We start from the raw sequence: 23059 nt of genomic DNA, 5'->3' as shown, positions 1-23059 counted from the left end.
ACCTTAGCTGCGTTTTGGTTTCGAAACACATTTTTCACAGAAATTTAGTTGAATCATCACAGTTTTAAAAGGCCAGTTTGATGGTTAACAAATCCTTCCTAGGATCAACACAAGTTAACTGACCGGTTAAATATTGCATTGTTACCAGTTAGGGATTTTTTTCATTGTTTTAACAACCAAGAAGTTTTTGAAAATCATTATATTAAGGACTTTCATTCTGTTTAATGACCAGCAACAAGAAATAATGTCAATTTATTGATCTTTTTTTGTCGACGTGGACCGTCATGAAAATTAGAAACTAGGAAATTTGACAATTTTATGTTTAGCCAAGTCAAGATTACATTTGTTTACAATTCAGAATTTTGGATGCAAATGTAATGATTTATGGGAGGAATTCACGCATCAAAGTCCACTGAGCACTGACTACAGGTTATACAGTATACAGTACCGTAAAGACGCTTTACTCTTCCCTGTCCACCGTGAAGCTTTGTAGACCGCTGATGCTACCATAAATTGGATCATTGTTTTTAACAATGACTTTGGGAAAGGAAACCCAGGCCAAGATGGTGACCATCAGACTTCAGATAGGCCTTTCCCGTGAGGTCTACAATATCAACCCAAGTGATGCCATTTATGGGACTGTGAAGAAGCTGGCTGTAGACCTTGTAGAGAAGAAGGTGAGTCGTGTTTATACTAAATGCTGTGTATAACATGTAGTGTATAAAATGAATACAGAATGGTGTAATAAATTAGTAAATAGGGGGCCTACGCACCTAACCAGTCTGTAAATGATTCTGCTATGCTCACGCTGGCTACAGTGTAGTTTTCATTTGGGATGCCATGGGGACAAGGGCTGTTGATGGTTCTCAATAATGAATATATCTTAATTCGAACAAAAATAGCTTCATAAGGAGTCAGTTGCCAACAAACAATATAACCCAATACAATTTAATAATAATGTTTTTAAAAATGCAGAACGTTTTGTCCTTTTCTGGGACATTTAGTTATAATGCTAGGTTTTCTAGGTTTGCTCTGTGTCTATGTTTTCCTTTCTCCTTAAGTATTCAATTGGGAAAGTATAATGCTACAAGTTATACCCAGTTTATGAAAGTGGCAGCGTTCTGTTCCGGTATCTCCAACTAACATACTGTCAAAACTCCATAGCCCTCACAGATGACGATAACTTGCTTTGTGAAATAGTGTGAAAAGTTTCAGTTTCTATGTTAAGAAATAATGACATATAGCAGCTCTTTCAATATGTTTCTTCAATATACATAACACGCATGGGTCAATACTCCTCAAGTTGAAATCTTGACAACCAGTCAAGTGGCACCAATCCAGAGGGTAATTAATCCTCGTGATTAAAAATAGAAGTCGGCATAATTCTGAGCCTTCCCTACGTGTCGTTGGGTGAATACAATATGTAATACAAGGATCAACACGCTGAAATGTTGTATCATCACAAAAAGCTTATGTTTTGAAATACTTATACAGAACTCATTCTAAAAACTCAGGCTAGTCCCTAAATAGGTCTGTCTAGCTTCTCAACAAATATTCACCAAGTCACCTTCAATCATTTGAAAAAGCGTGTTAATATCGACACAAATAACCCAAGCTTGCACCGGCTACATTTGAAAATAGTTCTAATAAGCTGCTTAATGATACATACAGGCAACTTCGGTCCACTTTCGACTGAAAGGAACACTCCAGCCATCATAACTACATCAATGCACATATCATCTAAGAGGTTCCTTTCCAAATACAATGGGGATGCATCACTGAGTAAATGAATAATAATAAAAATAATAATAAAGTTCTTACTTTAGGTAGAAGCTGCAGCCCCCTCCTCCTTTTTGTGATTTATTTAAATGGCTCTCGTATTTTAATTACCTGTCAGGAACTCTTTTAACTCAAGGAAACGGAGATCTGTGTCAAAAACGATCTATTTCCTATTCCTGTCCTTGTTAACCTTGTTTACGCTCTCTTACAAAAGCTATCGATGTGTACACTAAAGGTTTTTACCTATAACTAAGCATTAAATATCATGTTTGCAACGGTGTTGGAGGTCTGGTCAGTAGAGGAACATACTGTATGACACTAGCAGCAGGTATCATGCGCCATTTAAGATTAAGTTGTCTTGTAGCGTACATTTTTCAAAAGGTCATTTAAAAATGCACATTGAAATATTGTCACGAAAAGGAGTTTTGTACATACAATTGTACATATTCTTGTTCACTTCCTTTACGCTTTTCCTTTTTATTGCTCTCTTCTAATTCGAAACCACAGAGAATCATTGTGGTTTTTTTCACCTTAGTCAAAAGTTGAACGACTAACCTCTACATCTAAAGAAAGTACATTGCTGCTATGTTCTCAGGAAATCCCTTTTATTTGCAAAACAATAAGAAGGAAGCTCCGATTTCCAAAGGAACTTAGTAAAAGAAGAGGCAACATTTTCATAATAACCCAATTTTATGTTCAAATGATGTGCTGTATTGATCTCACTAATGCTCTCCAGATAAATCCCCGCATCCTTCAAATGGATGCATTTTAAAGCAAATATATTGGATTTCGAAGTTCCATTCCTATCATCCTTAAGGATGATGGTGTAGGACTGTTGTAATGGTGGCAACTGGAATGGATGCGTCAATGAGTTGAGCTTGTTGTACACCTGGGTTGACATGCAGTGTATAGGACTAGGACCAAACTACAGAATATTCTCTTGAATGTTGAATTAACTTGATGGATATCTTGTGTGTATGAGGGGGTTAATATAATTATTAATATAGATCTGTGAAAAACTGGATATAAATCTATTCACATATCTACAGAAGAATGTAAAATTATATCTATAATATATATTTTCAGTTTAAACCCCCTTGTATATAGTGTCACATTAATAACATATCATTTTTGGCACCTATATGTAGTACAGAATTCAGCATTCTTTGTAACATAATTAATTCTATCTTATGATGTAATGAACTGATGGGTTTTATTTTTAGAAGTAAGGGAAATAAATCATAATTTACATATTGAGGAAGAATTTTATTAGAAATAAAGCTAAATCACTTGCTTTGTGGCTTTAGTGAAATTGCTTGGTTAGTGGGGAGAACTTGGTATGCAAAATAATGGGGATACTAAATTGGCCAAACGGTTCCGATCTTCCGTCAAATTCTATGTTTTAATGTTGGTCTAAAACAGCAATGGAGGAAATATACTGATATCCTGTTGATTTGATATGTTTTTAGGCCTATCAGGCACCCTTTACCACAACCACAACCTTAGGTAACCTTCTTCCTCTTCATTTTGAGCCATAGACGTTCTCCATGGATCGTACTCTTTTTATTTGAGACATTTTTATTTAAACTAGTTGATGCTGTATTATCCTGGTCAGGGTTTACTTATTGATATTTGTGGGTTTTGCAAGAAAATTGGCTTATTTCTATTTAAGTCAAACTTTAGGGATATGTGTGGTCATTTGGCATTTTCTGATATTTTTAGGCTTCCGATTTGTTTACCTATTCAAAACAAAATGTATAAATTAAAAGAAAAAATAAGATTTGTATAATAAACACCCTTTTTTATGCTGTTATTCCTACCCCTGTCCCCTTCTCCTTCCTGTTTCCTGTTTCCTGTTCAGTTAAACATCATCTTGGTGTACTCATGTTCAGCTACCCTTGCCACTAATCTAAAAATGTTTGGCCTTGAAATGCAGACACTGGCAATTTAATATGCAAGCTAATATATTAGAGACAATATAAAGGTATCTATTGTACATTGTATCTATCAAAAATAAATGTACAGAATAACATTAAACTATGGCTGGTTAATACTATACAAATGATGTGGAATGGAGGGTCTCGATTCAGGCGGTCATCGAAAATCCAGACTTCTCCAGAAAAAGCAGTTTTAAGTTCTGAAAGCTGTGCTCTATGGCAGAAACTGGCAAAACTCCCATATAAATTGACTAATTTCCTGATTGTATTTCCCCTTCTCCTATGCCCAACCATTACAGTACTGCCACCAAAGAAGCGCATCTTGGAGAGAACAACAACACCCAAGTCGTGTGAACAGAAAGCTAAGATGGCAGCTTTATATGTTTTAGGAAAATAGAATTTATCGTTCACTACCTGTGGAATGCAAATACGGCATTCCAGAAAACAGGTCACAGTCGTTTTAGCTTTAAGGAGATAGAAAATAGCTAATCTCCGTTCCACTAGTGCATGCTTTACATGCCTGAGTATAAAATTTAAATATAAATAAAATATATAATAAAATGTAATAAAAAAGATCATTAATTTTATTGACACAGTGGTGGGTTAAAACTTCTTTACATCCAGTATTTTAATAATAATTGAATTATTCAAGGGAGTGCAAGAAGGGCTGTCAGAGACAGGGTTTACCCCAGGGCAGAATCAATCATCACATGGGCAAGCCTTCTACATCAACCGAGTTGTCATTCTTAACGTATGCAAGAAAAGTATTAACCCCTAATACTACTAGTTCAGATCACCAAGATCCATTTATTTGTTCACGACAAAGAAGAAACACTGTGCTCAGATAAGGAACTCATGTATATTGGTGCACCTGTCTGGCCGGACTATTATGATATTTGAAGTGACATTCATTTATTTGCGGTTGGTATGAAGCCGGTGATGTGTGAAAGCAAACCCAGGAGGAATAGCTGGCATATTCTATGTATAAATCACCTTACTCCCTCCCTTCTATTGGTGTGCATCAGAGCGCAGTGGCTAGACTGTACCTGCAGAACCAGCTGTACTGCATAAGAGTGTGTTTTTAATATAATGAGTAGCAATGATATATATAGTACTGGTTGGGCACGCTGTAATGAAGAAAGCTGCCAGAGTAGATCAGCATGCTTAAGATTGTGTTTAACCTTTTGAGTTGCCATCAATGTATTGCACTTCGACATGCTGCATGCCAATTGCCGATTTTCAGTAAGTTCATGACGAACAAGTAACAGGTTTCAAGGGGTTAACATTGTAAGACAACTTTCTTTCTATAAATGCTCTGTGTATCCACAGGCTTATGGCAATAATGATGTCATACATGGGGTTTTCTTTAGCATCTCTGTGATACAAAAAACACACGACACCCTAGTTTGAGCTTGTGTGCCATACTACCATATAACTCTTTTTCTAGCCATCTGAGTGAGGAGAACCTTCTAATGCTGTCCTGAAGAAATGACTGCAATGAAAAGAAAGACAGCACTTAAACAGTTAACTTTTTGAGTGCAAAACATGCCCAATACAACACATACTTTCGCCACTCAAAAAGTAGTAATTGCTAGGGCAATTTCATGTAAATAACTCCCTATAATTGCGATCATGTTTCCAAATACAGCTGCGTCTTGTAACACTTATAAGAGCAACTTTCAAATTAAAGTCATTAAGAGGTATGGGTTTTAAGATTTCTGCATTTACTAGGTTGGTGGGAGAAGGGAAATGACTAGAATTAGTTTTATGCTTGTACGTGGGTGTGTGGTGTATAGAGGAGAAGGACGTAGAGCGTAGACATGATAAGGCGGTTGTCATTGTGCTAGATCTATTACATTTTGACCTCATAACTATTCTCTAATAGTGCATCCATCCCAATAATTTCATTTGTCACATAGCTTTGTATGCGTCGTCTATTGCAGTTTGGCTTCTAATTACTTAAACAAATGTTTAAATAGATCCTAAATGTAAGAACTTCTCCACTTTGTTTATAGTACCCAGAATACGGATTCCTTGGTGTTTCTGAAAAAATCCAGCTCTTTCGTCACAATTTACACTCAGAAAATATCCTAGAGCTCCTTGCTGCAAACAATGTTGTCTTTGAAGGAGACCTCATTGAAGTGGTATTGCCAGGTAAAACATGGATTTATAGTGTAACAATGTTATAATTACTGATAATATATAACTATGAAAATAGCAAAATGACAAAAAGCATCTTCACGTGATCTGAATTATTGGTACATAAAAATTCCAGAATATGTTATGTATCTAGTAGTCTCATCACATATCTTTATTTTTGCATGATTGTAATGTCATCTTGCCCATGGAAAAACATGGGAAAAAAACAATAACAGCCTTAATTAAATAATCTGAAATAATCTTATTAATCGTAATGGAAATTCATCTTGGTACTTCTTGAAATTGTAATCCCAGATTTGTTTTCTAGTCACTATATGAATAACTTATTTGTTTATTGGAAGCAAAGGTAAGCAGGATACTTCATATAATAATTTATGGACACAAACTTTGTCATATTCCCAATTTGAAACAATTTCTATGCTTGCTTTCAACAGCGTCTGTCTCCCTTGACTTCTCAATTCGTCCTCACATTTTACTGGTTCATTCCTACAAGTCCCCAGCTTTTTGTGACTACTGTGGAGAAATGTTGTGGGGCATTGTGAGGCAAGGGCTGAAATGCCAAGGTAGGTGATACGACACAGCAATGATTATTTAATAAAATGATACTGCTAAAATTCCCATACGAAGACAGAATTCCCAAATCACAATATCGTAGATACAGAGAGGTAGGTGAACTTTGGAAGGTTTCTGAGAAATGTAGATGGTGCTCAAATATAGGCAAATTAAGAAATCCAAGAGGCAACAGAGGAGACCTATCCAAGGGTGATATACATTGAATAAGATATAATGTGTGTGTGTTTTTAATATTGGATCATTTTTAATTGTGTTTACCTCAAGAAATTCAAGAAATCCTGAGAATCTTTTGAGGTCATCATTACACAAAATATGATTAAAGATATTAGTAGCCTTGGCCTAAAATAAAAGAAAGCATGAAGGTAGAATGGATAGGCCACATTATACCTGTTACCGGTAATTAATACAATTAAATATTTTACTTTTTCTTTTCCAGGTTGTGGTCTTAATTACCATAAGCGGTGTGCATTTAATATACCCAATAACTGCAGGGGTGTAAAGAGGGGGCACCTTTCCAGTCGTTCTTTCACAGGACAAAGCTCTATAACTAGACCAAGTTCATCATCGCAACAAGGCGGGGGCAGCTTAGAAGACCTGGGAGCAAAAAGCTCAGATTGGAGAGAACCTCTGGTGAGCTTTTTGGAATAATTTTATTATATTTAATGTCTTCTTCCTAAATTAGTTTTTAACTTATCTATAACACTGTTTTCTCTTGACATAGATCACAAAAAAGCCTCGCGTTCCCTCCTTTAGTGGACGTCCTCTATGGAAGGACTGGCAGGAAATGAACAGAGTCAAAGTTCCCCACACCTTCCAGGTCCATTCGTACACGCGCCCAACCATCTGCCAGCACTGCAGACGCCTATTGAAGGGGCTTTTTAGACAGGGCATGCAATGTAAAGGTATGTGGGAGTCACGCAACACCACATGTAGAAGTGACGAAGAATGCCAACATCTCTTATCACACCCTTTTATCCGGATTTAATTGCTATTTCTGCCCATTTTATAGAGGAAACACTTTTATATTTTCATGGTTAATTAGGTTAAAAGCATTGGGTTCAGTTCAGTAAGTATGCAAATTCACCATTTGTCCGGCAACTCTCGGCTTCTAAAAGCCCCCGTTGTTTTTTAGTGTGGACGGATCTGAGGACCAAAACCTGGAGTACTGGTTTCCATGACATCGCTAGGGTTTCATAGAACATAGAAAAGCAAAACATTTTTTTCAGCTCTTCAAGAGCTCTTCTTTTAAACGTAGGACTCTACTGTGATGTTAAATATTTTGGTCATTTAAAAAAATAATGAAAAGTAAATTAGTAGCAATGATATATTTTGTTAATTTAAAATAATAATAAAATAGTAAAAATAGTAAAAGGTTATCCTTGTCCACTCGTTAAATGTACTTCTTTTTTACTGTAATACGTAGATCCAAGTATACCACAAAACGTGTTTTTCAGTGCAAATATAAATGGAGAATTTTTTTCTTGTTGTTCCGACTGCTCCCTTTTCCTTCTGAGATGTTACTTCCTCTCTTTCTATTTTGTTAATTTCTTAGGAGCATTTAGAGCATTTCCTTCCTGGAAACTTCCTTCAAAACAAAGTGAGGGAATCTACCAGACCCACCCTCAAGGATATTCATTTAAAGGAGTTAGAGTCATATAGGATTATAACAGCCTCACTGTATTAATTTGATGGGACACATGGGCTACAAATACATCTAGAAGGGCAAATTACACATACTTACTCATACTCACTAACACACACTCCATCTCACCCCACTTGCACATCCTTGCTCACATACACAATTACACATCCGTGCTCACACATGCACAATTACACATCCATGCTCACACACGCACAGTTACACATCCGTGCTCACACACGCACAATTACACATATCATGGAAACCAATAGAATGTTCTTGCTGCTACACATCTACCACTTTCCCCGAAACCTGTTTTTTTCTAAATATAGCCCAGAGTGCCTAAGGCATTTGATTTACTTATTGGAAGCCAATCAAAGAATCATGTCTTTGACAATTGTGTCTATCCAGATTGCCGGTTCAACTGTCACAGACGATGTATGTCAGATGTACCAGACGAGTGCCGGGGCGAGGTAGCCAATAGCATTGATGGAGAAGGTAAACGTCCAGGCGGCATTTCATAAAGTGACACATTTTTTGTTCAGACATAGAAATAGTTTTGTTTGAGTGGGGGTAGGTAAAATAAGAGAGATAGAGAAATGAACAATTGCACATTGATAAAAGGTCTGCAGCCTTGAAATGGCTGCACATTTGTTATATTCCTTCTGCATTGAAGGACATTGTACCATTTGTTTTGCTTTACGGTACCGGACAATGAACTAGCAGCATTGTTTTACAGCCCAAAGAAGGTGCTTGCAGAGTGTAAGTCTTCCATTCTTCTTACTATTGAAAAAGGCAAGGGTAGGGGGAGACAAGAAATCAAGAAAGAGAAGCAGACAGAGAAGAAAGAAAGAGAAGGGGAGAGAGAAGAAAGAAAATGAGACAAGAAAGAGTAGAATGCCTAAGAGGCAAGAGAGATGGGCACATGTGATATTGTGTGTGTGTGTGCGTGTGTGTGCATCTGACATTAAGAACCAAACACAGTGTCATTTTTCAAAAGTGTCATGGTTATTCTTTGCGTGCTTATGCTGCCTGCTTTTGTCTCTTTATTCCAGTGCAGAAATCGTACATCGACCAACCGGTTTTGAAAAAGGCAGATAATGTTTCATTAATTTTCACATATTGTTACCGCAGATGGAGAAAACTTTGTTCAGGAAGGGGATGACGATGCAGACAGTGAAAGAAGAATTAGCATCGGTGGAAGTGCCCAGGAGGAAGAGGAAAACTTATCTAAAGAGACCGAAACCACACTTTGTCCCACTGAGAATCCAATGTTTGACAGGTAATTGTGTAAACCCCAACCCCCATTTATCCTACTCTAATGGGATTCATTAATACTTCGGTAACTTTTATTGCTAGTAAAATTGGTTTCTGTCCTGTATCAAAATTGATATCCAGTAGGTGTTGATTATATCAACTAATTCTTATGAATACTAGAAAAAAACAAAACAGATGCTAACATACCTATAAATATTCTTAAAAAGATTTGAGGGCATCCTAGTATATGAACTTGACTTAAATCACTTTTTTCTTCTCTCTGCTCAGTAACTTCATCCCTCTTATGAGAGTGGTACAATCTGTTCGCTATAACAAGAAGAAGAACAGTTGTGTCTTACTGGAAGGATGGCTGGTTCACTTTACCAGTAAAGACACCATGGTAAGTTAGCAGCCTGTGGGAACGACTTGTGCTAATTATACCCATTACATACCCAGGAAAAGAACACCCCAGTTTAAACTCCTGTGCTATTCTATGAAGCATCATTCTGAAACTGGAGAATGTAACATATCAATGTATAACTTCCCCCCCACTCTTCCGCTTTCATTAAAGTTGTTCTGTAGAGTACAATGGGCCTCCTGAGACTTTCCCATTACTTCTCTTCCAACTCTGTACTTTCTACCCGCCCTGTAACTCCACCTTTAACTCTATATTAAAACTGTTAATTATCTGCTATAACCATATCTTATAACCTCTTTTTAACAAGTATAATAATAATTTCCTGTAAGTCTTCCTGTACCTACAGTACACGTACCTTCAACTTTCATGATCATATATCAACTTCTGGTAAATCCTAAAAAAACTCATTGCATGTCACTATTAAAGTGAATATATTAACTTTTTATTAATTGAACTTGAAGCACAGTTTAAATTCTGACACAAATGTTATATTTCAGTTCCATTGACCACAGTTTAAGTTCTGTGTGAACAAATCCATTGATAACAACCTGGATTTTCTTTAAAGATTATTTTAACCACAGAAGTATAGTTTCAACGCATTACATACAAAACTTCAAAGTGCACTATATGACCAGAAGCATGTGGGCATCTGATTGTCACACCAATATAAACTTGTTGTGCATCCCATTCCAAAACCATGGGCTTCAAAATGTTTTCCCCCCATCCCTTTTGTGGCTATAAAAGCCTCCACTCTTCTAAGAAACCTTTCCACAAGATTTAGGAGTATCTGTGGAAATTTGTGTCCATTCACTCAAAAGAGCATTTATGAGGTCAGGCACTGAGGTTGAGCGGGCCTGGCTCACAACTGATGTTCCAGTCAGGGGTAGACACCGACATTTCTCATGGTGGACATTTACTGGGGTCTGTGGTGGACAATTTAATGATGTTCTATTGACCTTCACAGACCTGGTGTCCTTGTTAAGACACTTTTAAATGCTGTTACCTTACTGTAACTAAGTAGCCTAGACCAAACAGCCACATACCATTATGCTTCCTCCACCAAACTTGACAGTAGGTACTATGCATTCCGGTAGACATCATTCCCCTGGTATCTGCCAAACTCAAATTCATCCAACAGACTTGTAGAAAGTGAAGCGTGATCAATCACTCCGGAGAAGATGTTTCCACTGTTCCAGAGTGCAGTAGCTTTACACCACTTTAGCTATGTTTTATATTGCTCATAGTAATCTTGGACTTATGTGCAGTTGCTCGGCCATGGAAACCCAACTCTTGATGATATTGAAACTCCTTAGTGAGTGATGCTCCAGAGGATAGGTGATTTGTACATGCTATATGCTTCAGGAGTTGGTGGCCCCGCTCTGTGAGTGTGTGTGGTCTACTGAGCTGTTATTACCCCTAGACTTTTCCATGTCACAATAATAACGTACAGTGGACCAGGCCAGATATAGCAAGGCAGAAACTTCACAAACTGATTTGTGGCAATGGTGCCACATTTAAAGTCACTCAGCTCTTCAGTACGACTCATTCTACTGCTAAGGTTTGTTGGCAATGGATGTGGCTGAAACGCCTAAAGTTGATAATTAAGAGGGGTGTCCAATACTTTTGGTCATATTGTGTATTTGCTGTTAGGATATTTTTTAAGAAAACAGTGAGACATCGTTATAAAATCTGTTGGTAACTATTATACAAGTTTAAAATGTTGCCCTCTCATGGCCCACGAAACATCCTTGTTGTGTCACAAGCGCTACTAGTAGATTTCATGTTTTACTGTAGTATTAAATATTTGTAATGTTAAATTTGTATAAATGCAGATTGTCTTTCTGTTTATATTATGTTTTTGTTTTCACAGCGAAAAAGGCATTATTGGCAGCTCGACAGTAAATGCATCACTTTATTCCATAATGAGACCGGTGGCAAGTTTTATAAGGTTAGACTTTTTATAATAATCTGTACTTCATTTGTCTTTTCCTTTTTTAAACTCTTACTTATAGTTATCACTGAATAAATACATTATAATCTTGTTTATATTAAGCATCCTGTTTATTGCCTTCTGTAGAGCATAGAGGGCCTGTGTACATTAATGCAAAATGGCCCTTTTTATTTTACTAAGAATTGAAAAAGACTCCAAGGCTCATCCCTCTTCATTAGATATCTTCTAATCTTTTTAGATCAGATTTTTTAGGATCATTATCTATGGCACATCTTTGGCAGATGCACATTTTGTTAAAAAGTTGGCTCTGCTTTTCTAAAGAGTTAAACCCTTCTCGCAAATTATGCACCACATCCCTGTGTATTCTAATTTTTTTTAATCTAACTTTTAAATGTCCCATTATAAAAAAAGTAGTTTTATCTGTTGTGTAAAATGGCAAGTTGTTGACCTTTAACCAATATATAGCCTGGGGCTTATAATTAATTAAGACGGGAACTACAGTCAACACAAAGTTATAAAATAGACAACTATTGGCCAAGATACTTGGAAATCAGTGATGTTAATGTCTACTTCTCAATGGTGGAAATAACAATCTCCAAATATTAAGAACTTCACATGTTTTCTATTTTTCATGGAAAATAGTCAAACATTAAAATTAAATTGAAGGGCATACTGATGGTTATTTTCTTAAAGCATCCATATTAGCTCTCTATTTACACCTGCTTTATTTAAGGCCTCAAATCTCAACATCCAATATCCATCCAATCACCATATTTGGTGATCTGGTTTAGAAGTCTAGTTGTTGTTTTTTTACCTTCCTCATGATAGCTAAAACAAGGGTCAAATGTTAAATTGGTTGTTCGATTTACTGGATGTGGATGCACATAGGTAAGTGGGGAGGCAAGGTCAATGTTAGACCTAAGAATTGATGGTCACATTTTGAACTATACAGATGCTATTGAATGGTGTGAATACGATTTTAATGGATGGTTCTTACTATTTATGTGTACAAAGAAGTTAATACACGCTCATGGAGGGTACCGATGTTCTTTTATCATGCATGGATGCAGCTTGGAGATTATGTTTGCTGTGTATAACGGGAGACACTGACTACATTAACAACCAAGTATCCTAAACCAAATGGTTGTTTATTGCTGGGGATTAAATGATATATTATGTTCAGTGTTTGTTTTTGGCCTCTGTTAGTTAAAGGGTTATGGAAGCCCAAATGCTTGTTCTTGGCACACTGCATTATGCTTTTTGGTTACTGACTTTTATGTTTTTCGTAGTTATCCTGTGTTTGTCCAAATGTTTCATAATGCTCAACCATCAAGGCCTTTTGTGGTCGTGCTCATACAGTAAGCAAAATGACAGCAGGTCTCACTGCTGGGCAGCAGGGCAAAGGTCATGCTGGTGGGACAGTTGGCAGCTATGTCTTTCATCACCACATTGATGACTGCTTCGGCCAGTAAAAATTGTTCTACGCGAAAAAAGGTTGACAGCTGCACATTACTGTGTCTCTGCTATTCAAGCTTTTGCATTATAAAATCAACACTCCTTATATTTACTAAATATTATTACAGGAGTTACCTCTTTCAGACATTCTCCATATCGAAGCATTTGACCTGAAAGCCAGTGGAGTCCGAACAAGTAATGAGACCCCTCATTGCTTTGAGCTGCTGACTGACACACTAGTGTATTATGTGGGAGAGAGGCGTTCTACTCCAGAGGCCGGACAAAATGGTGATATGTGGTACAAAATGATCCGTCAAGCACTGTGGCTCGGAATGAATGAGAACCCAACAACCAAGGCGTCTACACAGTCAAGCATTCCAGGTTAGACAAATTCAATTTTCTGCGTTTTCTTTGCAGGATAGATGCTAATATAGCATAGTCTCATATGATATATATCCCATCACATTTAAAGTGTTCATTTGTTACATCCTCCATCCCAGAAGATGCATTCCAAGAATAATTTTCCAAAAACAGAACTTAGGACTCCCTGTGGCCAAACACAACTTTAAAACAACTCCATATATAAGTATACTTAAAGAGAAATCAAAAGACATCAAAGTATCAATCCTACAAAATAGTAAATGAACCAAATATAATGGTGTGAGTACAACAAATTACAGATCAGTGTCCCCAAGCAGGCCAACGAGAAAGATGCCCACAGCTACCACATTTTGAAAAGAACATGATCCTGTGAGACAAAAATACACAAGGCTCCTGTGCATATATAGACATATTTCTCATGGGACACATGGGATGGAACACACATGAACAGATATATGGAGCATATACACATAAAAGCATTTTACCCTGCATTTGCTAAAATGTTGGAAGGTTCTTCAGATAGTACTTTAAGGATAAGAATACATTTGTATCTTTTCTGTGTTCTGATGGGCCAAATTGGTACTTCTGCAAGAAAAGCTGAGCATTGAGAGTCTTTCCAACTCATACTTTAGTGCGTATATAGATGGCCAGACATAGCCAGATGAATTACACCAAGCCTGTTACCGCCATTAATTGCCTTTCACTGGGCCTGGAAAATCCAGTGATATACCCTGTAAATACCCTGTAAATACACGTTTTCAGAATATTTATTGATGTCACGGCATCAGTTAAACCTGTTGCATTATTTTCTTTCTCTTTAGGAGTAAGTCTTGAACCACAGCGGAATTTGGTATGTTTTGCATGTCGTCTATCGCTCAATATTAAAAATAAAATATTTAGTCATGTTTTAACTTTTTTTTATTTATTAAATCATATTTTTTTCACTTGACTTTCATAACAACATATTTGGGGACCTCCATTAGCTCATCCCCTGGAGCTTCCACTTTTTGTTTTTTCAACTGTTTGTCCTCCTGATGTCTAAAATAATTGACATTATTGGTGCATTTTTAAATGTAAACAACTTAAAAACATAATATTAATGAAATGCTTTTGAGTGGTTATTATTACTAGCAGTTTTTTCATTGGATGGGTCAGGAATAATGGGAGGATGCTACTCCTGTGCCTCTTAAAGCGACACACTGAGAGTGTTTCTGAGCCTGATAGTAGGGTTCTCTTCATTGCCTGGTCCCAGTTAGCTCTGAGCCTGAATCATCAATGGGCTGAGATTTCAAAACTGGTACCCAATGCCCGATGTCACAAAAGAACATGTATGGAGATCTGTCCCGACTGATACTTCCCTTGCAGCTGGCAGTTGATAGAATATGTGGTGGAGCAGATGGTTCTTTTGATCCTTTGTGCTCGTGGTAGCCTATGGCCCCCTATAGTGTATGATATTACTTGCAGGACTCCGTCATCACTCCAGAGCTCCGTCATCTATCTAATGTGCCTAGTGAGCTGGTACCATATCAGATACCATTCCAGACATTCCATATTGATGTAGCAATCATCAGACCTTCTTGCACTGACACAGACAGGATATAAATATACAGTATTGAACAGAAATACAATACTGTAAGATAATATTGAGACAGAAAACTATCTTTTTGCATAAATCTTAACTCTAACATTGCGTTGTATTGTTGCAGGACATCAGTCACATGTATCAGATTTTCCCAGATGATGTATTAGGATCAGGACAATTTGGAACTGTTTATGGAGGTATGCCATTTCCTGTTATCCAATTGGTAATAGATGTATAGTATAGTGGTTTTGATGCTAATCAGAAAGACTACAAAGACTACCATCAGGCTTGATCATCTATAGAAACACATTGTAACGCCGTGGATTGGTGCATATAGATATGAAAATAAACATTTGTCTATTGTAGGAAAACACAGAAAAACTGGGAGAGATGTTGCCATAAAAGTTATCGACAAACTCAGATTTCAATCAATTCAAGAAAGTCAACTAAGGAATGAAGTGGCCATTCTACAGGTAATAACAAAATAAAACTGAGAACGTGTAAAACAGCTGCATGGACAGGTAACAGACAGCCAACATCACTGCTGGTTGCGTGTTTTTTTACAACAGGGTAACAAACTACTCAGTTAATACAATTTGGCTATGCTGTGTTGTTTATTGAGCAGTAGACCTCTTCTGGATCTGGGAGTGCTAAAACCTTTAAAACTACCCTATGAAAGGCATGGACCCCATCCCATTCCTGGTGTGAGTGGGGGTTACAATTGAAAACATTGGGTATCTATGCCCCCATTCCCATTGGGATAAGGGGTTTTAAAAAGCCGTTAAAGAGGCACAGACCACATCCTATGCCTTTCCTAATTCCTAAATCCTGCACAGTGGGATGGAGGTGATAGGGTCAATTTAAACAAATAACACCGTGAGGAAAAACCCAAAAATACGTGCTACTTAGGTGAAGTGTAATAAATAGTAAATAAATTATATGTAATAATACTTCCCTAGTATGGACCGCAGCTGCCCAAACGACACTCTTCCTCAAAGTTTCAATTTAAACAAATAAATAATAAAAGTCCCTACCCACCCCTTCAACTTTGGCTACCAGAAGGGTGGACAGTGAAAAAAAGTAATCTGATCTAAGTTCAGGTCCATTGACCCCTTATAAGTCAATTAAGCCTACTCGATGATGATTGCAAGGAGGCAATTCTTGTGAAATTAAATGGTCCCCTTTTCCATCAGAATCTGCGCTTCCCTTGTGTGGTTGTCCTTGAAGCCATGTGTGAAACTCCCGAACGTATCTTTGTGGTAATGGAGAAGTTACATGGCGATATGCTAGAGATGATCCTTTCTAGTGAAAAGGGAAGACTTCCAGAAAGGATCACCAGATTTCTCGTCACCCAGGTAGGCATTATTGTATGATCAGGCTCATGCGGGGCTCTTGTCAGCATAGCAACCAATGGGATTCTTCTGTTGATTAGACCGTTCATTTGGTTGTTATGGTGATAATACCACTTTTCACTTACTAAAAACTCCCCGTAATCATTTGATATACATGACACCACGTCATCAAGGCAATCTTTTTCTGTTTTCAAGGACCATGTTCCTAGGCATTGTTTGTAGATAGTATGTAATAAAAATGATCTGCCTAATGACTGCCCTTAGGAGTCAGGCTGGGGTATGCATGTAAATGTAAAGTATTTTTGCAGTAACGATCTACTGGCAATTGCTAGCACAACTGAGTCTATTCACAAAAGGAAGAGCAGGTAGAAGAGTTATGGAGTTCTCCATTCCAGTATGAAGGTCCATCCCCAGGTCTACTGCAGAAAGAACGCATTGTATAATCCTGTATAATGCATAGTTTAATCACTTAGATTCCTTTAAAGCTTCTTCCCCCAATGGATTATGTACTATACAGGGCTACTTCAGCCCTTCTTGTTGTAGAAATTAACCAGTATTGTTGTTCATAATGAATTGTGAAGTGAGGCAGTTAAAACCAATATGTCCAGTTTTATGAGAGTAAGTGTACTTTGTTCAACAGATACTAATTGCCCTGCGGCATCTCCACTCGAAAAATATTGTTCACTGTGACCTCAAACCAGAAAATGTCCTTTTGGCCAGTGAGGATCCATTCCCACAAGTGAGAACAAAAAAATGATCGTATGTTCGTGACCTTTACTGCTCCTAGTTACATTTGTGTTTTTCTTCTTAAGCTAACTTTTCTTTCTGTTTATCCTTGTTATAATGTTTGTTTACTCAGTTATTTATCAAAATGTAGCCGCACCTGGTTTGTATATTACTAAAAGGCTAGCCATTCCCAATTTTTATTTCGGGGATCAGTGGAACAAATATTGTTTGTGCTATTGTTTCTCAGAGACAAGAGCCAGGAATTTTACTTAATTACAGTACTTGCTTTGAAATTTCTCCTGTGCAGAAGAAATATAGACACTCTGTCCATAATGGATGGATCTAGTAGTCCTGTGTAGTAACGTTGTACGTGGCACAAAGAAGTTGTTTACCCTTGAAGGCCTAAACATTTCTTTCCTATTACCCATATTTTTTACAATTTAGCTATTCCTGTGGGTTATTTTATGATAATCTCTGTTATTTTCTTCAGTCTATATTAGTCAACACTTTTATACAAACTTTCTTTCATTTAATTATATTTATTGCTCTTCGTTATTCTTTTAAATTTTGGTTCCTCATTTTCTCTGTCTTTATACATCATGTTCCTTTGGTTCCTCAATATTTTTTATACCCTCATTAGCAAACTGTTTCCTTACTAAAATTTTTGCTTTATCTTAATCTTTTTCAAGATTAAGCTCTGTGACTTTGGCTTTGCTCGTATTATTGGTGAGAAGTCTTTCCGACGGTCAGTTGTTGGAACCCCTGCTTACTTGGCCCCTGAAGTTCTGAGGCACAGTGGCTACAACCGTTCTCTTGATATGTGGTCTGTTGGAGTAATCATCTATGTGAGCCTCAGTGGTACATTTCCATTTAACGAGGATGAAGATATCAATGATCAGATCCAGAATGCATCTTTCATGTATCCAAAAAACCCATGGAATGAGATTTCAGATGATGGTGAGTAAATGTGGGAGATAATAAGGAAAGCTTTGCCTTCTTTGTAAATCGTATGGGAGCAGTGACTAGTGCAAAATCATGGGATGTCACAGCACACACAATGTTTTCGCAAATGTCTCATGTATAAATGATGGTGGTGCTTTACCCTCGTAAACATGCTCATTTCACCTTTAATGGTGGAGGAACGCATACAGCACTTTTATCTGCGTCATTGTATGAAGAAATGCACAAAAAGAAATGGGCAAAACTATTTGACATTAAAGGTGTCCTCATATGGGAAGCATCAACATTCAATTGGTTTATATGTGGTAGTTTATATAACTTTCAGTAAATCTCACTGATCTATATAATATGCATTATATTGTACCAATTAAGTCCTTTTACAGGAGACACATAATTCTTAGTTAGGTCAATAAGTTTGAATATCAACTTTTCCACAAACTCCTGCAAACTCCCACAATTAAATGAATAAACTCGATTTTAGTTTCCTAGAGGAGCAGAGATGTAGCTAGCTCTTTTTGTACTCGAGGCAAGAATGAAAAATTGTGCCCCCCCAGCTATTTTTACAGAGGCTATTTTATTTATACTGCCCTTACGCACACCTGCCCATAAACACACACACACGCTGCCCTTACACACGACTGCCCATAAACACACATATACACATACACTGCCCTTATACACAACTGCCCACACAAACTGCCTTTACACACACCTGCCTATAAACACACAAATACACTTACATTGCCCTTACACATGACTGCCCACACACACCTGCCCATAAACACACACTGCCCTTACACACACCTGCCCATAAACACACACACACGCTGCCCTTACACACGACTGCCCATAAACACACATATACACATACACTGCCCTTATACACAACTGCCCACACAAACTGCCTTTACACACACCTGCCTATAAACACACAAATACACTTACATTGCCCTTACACATGACTGCCCACACACACCTGCCCATAAACACACACTGCCCTTACACACACCTGCCCATAAACACACATATACACATACACTGCCCTTACACACGACTGCCCATAAACACACATATACACATACACTGCGTGTGGCAATTTAAACATACATAGCATAGGCATAAGGCTATCCCGAATCAAGGATCAATAAAAATGAGCAGACTTAGACAGGCCTAAATCTGCTCATTTTTATTGTGTTTCTATGTTTCTATCTATATTTGTCTTTGTACGGAAGTATTCAGACTCCCCCTCATTACATCCAGTGTGATTCACCAATGTCAACAAGGTTTTGAAATGTTATATTTAGATGTCACTCTGTCAATATTTGTGTTTTTTGCCACCTTAAGATAATATCAGCATCTGGGAGCTTTCTGCAGCAAAATAATGCATCATGAATTATTAGAAACGCTGCTCACTGAAACTGTTTTCGAGCAATGTAGCAGTCCATAAAAGGTTTGCCAAAGCAATGAAAGAGGGCTAACTACGGTGCAACATAGTGGTGGATTTAATTATGCCAGTAATCTTGATTTTGTTTTGCTTTTTTTACGTTCTTTTCAGCAATTGCACTTATTAACAGTTTGCTGCAAGTGAAAATCAGAAAACGGTTCAGTGTCAGCAAAGCTCTCAGTCATCCCTGGATGCAGGCATGTATTTTACATTTGTTCTTTCTCAGTATTTGATAGATCTGTCAGATGGCCAGGGTTCCCCTTCATAATTCAAGTGTTTTTTGGGAACATTAAAAATGTTTACACTTACAAAGTGATAGTGTAGGCTTAATACATATACTCTAAGAGCTTGGATCTAAAAGTTACTTTCCAGGGATTTAATCTTCTGTAATTCAATAATAAACTCTACCTATGGTAATTTCTGGTTAATAGTAACATCACTCCCTACATACAGGTAGTATGGATTGTATACATTAGATGTGCTTATAACTGGTTCCATAGAATCTTCACCTCCAAAGACTAGTTACTCCATACAATACCGTTACATGAATGTGGGCACACAAATATTATTATTAAACCTCCAGGGCTAAATGAACCTCCAGATTCTACACAATGCATAGTGGTATCAAGAGGTTAATAATGCAAATATCCTGCAAACTCGCAATAAGTCACAATACACGTAATGATGTTAAGTTAATACTAGTCATTTTCAGTTTTTTACTTACTAAACTGGTATGTTTCTCTTACTTAAGGACTTCCAGACCTGGCTGGATCTTCGTGAGTTAGAGACAAGGGTAGGCCACAGATACATCACCCATGAGAGTGACGATGCCCGTTGGCAGAAGTTTGCGGAAGAATGTGGTTTTGTATACCCACAGCACTTTGTCGTGGGCCCACAATTTGATGAAACCGAAGAGGAAGACGAAGGTCAGGGGTGAATTATTCAATTCCCCTTCTCTTTTTTTGTTGAAGAATTATTCACAGCAAAGACAATCTACTCAAGGACCCAAATTTTTGGGAACGTCTCAAAACACAAAGTGACTAGAAAATACTGATACACTATTTAAATCTGAGTCGTTTTATCTTGTTGGCTAATAATATTAATTACAATTAATTGTTTATATTAAAATAAGAGAGGTAGCCTCCCATACAATGCAAAGAACTTTGGTCTCTGATGGCATTGCGTTTGTTTATATGCAGTCATATACATTTACAGTGTAAAAAAGTTTTTCTTTCTCCTCTCCCAGTTGTTGTTCTTTCCTTTCATAATTATTGAATTTATTATCATACTACTTATTTTATAATGTAATAATAGAACGTCATCGTGTATAATAGACTGTCTTCATATACATATATTGTGAAGTATGATCATGAAAGATAATGATTTTGGTCCATGTACAAATATGGTTAGTTCTATCTAGCTTTCACACTTTATCTTCTTAAGAAATATATATTTTGTGGTTATATTGATGAAATAAAATTATTTATCTCAGCCATGGAATGTTTCATATTAAATAGAGTGATACATTATTGTGATATATTACAATTACCTATTATGGTTTATAATGAAATAAACACCTAGAAAAGAATGCAGCAGTTATTAAGGTGGAAAACTGCATCGGTACTATTAGAATACTGCTTCATACAGCACACAGATCGGCACATACTGGCGCCAGAAAGAAAATGCATGAACAAGCAATTTGGTGCCCCTGTAAGGGCCGGCTCTGCTCCATATTAACATAAAGTGTAATGTTGTTTAACAAGATGCCCCAAAGTTGGAATAAATATGCTCCCGGCAGTGCATGCGACGTATGGAAGATCAAGATGGGCTAGTCTATATTGTAGTCATTTAATGACCATTAGTGGTCACAAAAGTTTTACAGAAATATATGTAATTTTATTTTTCTACTGCCGAATTAAATACTTGCCTAATCCTTCTTTTGTAACGTTACCTTTATATTGAGTGTGGGCCATAATGACAGTTGCCTTGGTTAATTGTCTTATTTATTTATTGTAAATAAAAGTTTATTGAGAATGTTTGCTGAGAATTATTATAAAGTTTAACAAGATAAGGGGGGGAGCACAGAGGGGAAAACAAAATAAATGCGTATACACAAAGAGTATCAGAACAATCAAAGCAGGATCTAGATGACAATCCATGTAGCAAAGGACTTGAGCCGTGAACCTCAATATGCCTATGCATATGCCAACCCTTAGGTATGGACAAGAGAAATAAAAAAAGAAGGGTGGGAAGAAGCATGACACCGCTTAAGGAAACCGTGAGGATTTTGAATGCTTTGAAGCATGTAAACTCTAGCCACCCAAGCCAAGTTGCCATGTAAGCTATATACTGGTCCAAGGCTTCCTTAACTGGTTTGTCAACCTTTGTGGTCTCTTCCGCCCTATGCACCCAATCCCTAAATAAGGGAGTCTTATCTGTTTTCCAGAACTGGGATATCATGCATTTTTCTGCATTAAGGAGAAATATGGTAAAGGAACGTACACCGACACAGCCAACAGAATATGGTGAAGGAGTGTTGCATTTCGTATGGAATCTAAAAAATATCTGGGCAATGTCTAAAGTGAGAACATTTGGACTATATATAATACACTGCAGAATGACCACCTTTAGGTTGGGCAAAAATGTGTGACCGGGCACAACGCTAGCCTTAGTTATATATATAGGTACTGTATAACTTTAGCTTCCTGTCATCCCTGGATTAGATTTTTGGTTTCTTTGGTTATAATCCTCTATTAAAACATATTAAGAGGCTATAATAATTTATTATTTAATTGACAAATAGAAAATCCTCTATAAAAAATATTAAGAGGCTATAATAATTTATTATTTAATTCACAAATAGAAATGAATCATACTTGTCAGCTATACATAATATATGTCATAATATGTCAGCTATACATTATTTACAGAAGAGGTTAAACTTGTCATAGATACCTACTTTAAGGTAGACCGCGCATCTCATTATATTAATATGGACACGATGGCATCACGCAGTTTAAGGTTCGACGTGTTGTGCGTTCAGAGATGGTAATCTGCATACCTTGGTTATTTGAGTTGCTGTTGCCTTTCTGTCATCTTGAACCAGTCTGCCCGTTCTCCTCTGACCCCTTAAATCCCCCTTCTTCCCCATTCTGATGCTCGGTTTGAACTTCAGCTAGTTGTCTTGACCACGCCCACTGTAACATTCCACCCTTCGCAGCCTGGAATACACACATCCACTAGTGGCTGCCCTTGTCACTATGAATCACTCAGAGTGATCATCATGTACAGCTGCACCTTGTTGCCTGATCAAGCCTGACTGTTTAAACCTGCCCAGCCCTTCAGTCAGGGCCTTTGCATTGTAGTTAGTGGACCGTTTGCATTGGCCTTGTACCTGTTCCTGACTTACTATTTGATCCTGAGAGTGTCACCAGAATGAGGAATC

The 23059-nt window shown here is 37.2% G+C and overlaps 1 protein-coding gene across 1 annotated transcript; it reads left to right on the top strand.

The window, feature by feature from the left end:
* The first annotated feature begins 331 nt into the window (after positions 1–331).
* On the top strand, positions 332–21105 carry LOC128467503 (serine/threonine-protein kinase D1-like). Its single transcript, XM_053449160.1, has 19 exons — positions 332–677; positions 5732–5870; positions 6311–6439; positions 6886–7079; positions 7171–7351; positions 8500–8586; positions 9223–9370; positions 9634–9745; positions 11634–11711; positions 13298–13550; positions 14372–14400; positions 15257–15329; positions 15499–15605; positions 16326–16487; positions 17125–17223; positions 17900–18167; positions 19726–19811; positions 20366–20552; positions 20585–21105. Exons 1-18 carry the CDS (start codon positions 534–536, stop codon positions 20549–20551), a joined length of 2475 nt encoding a protein of 824 aa, XP_053305135.1. The 5' UTR covers positions 332–533; the 3' UTR covers position 20552; positions 20585–21105.
* The last annotated feature ends 1954 nt before the right edge of the window (positions 21106–23059 follow it).

This window comes from Spea bombifrons, chromosome 10, assembly GCF_027358695.1.
Source record: "Spea bombifrons isolate aSpeBom1 chromosome 10, aSpeBom1.2.pri, whole genome shotgun sequence".
In the NCBI taxonomy this organism is placed as follows: domain Eukaryota; kingdom Metazoa; phylum Chordata; class Amphibia; order Anura; family Pelobatidae; genus Spea; species Spea bombifrons.
Note: the sequence above shows the minus strand (reverse complement) of the source record. Positions and strands in the feature narration are given on the sequence as shown.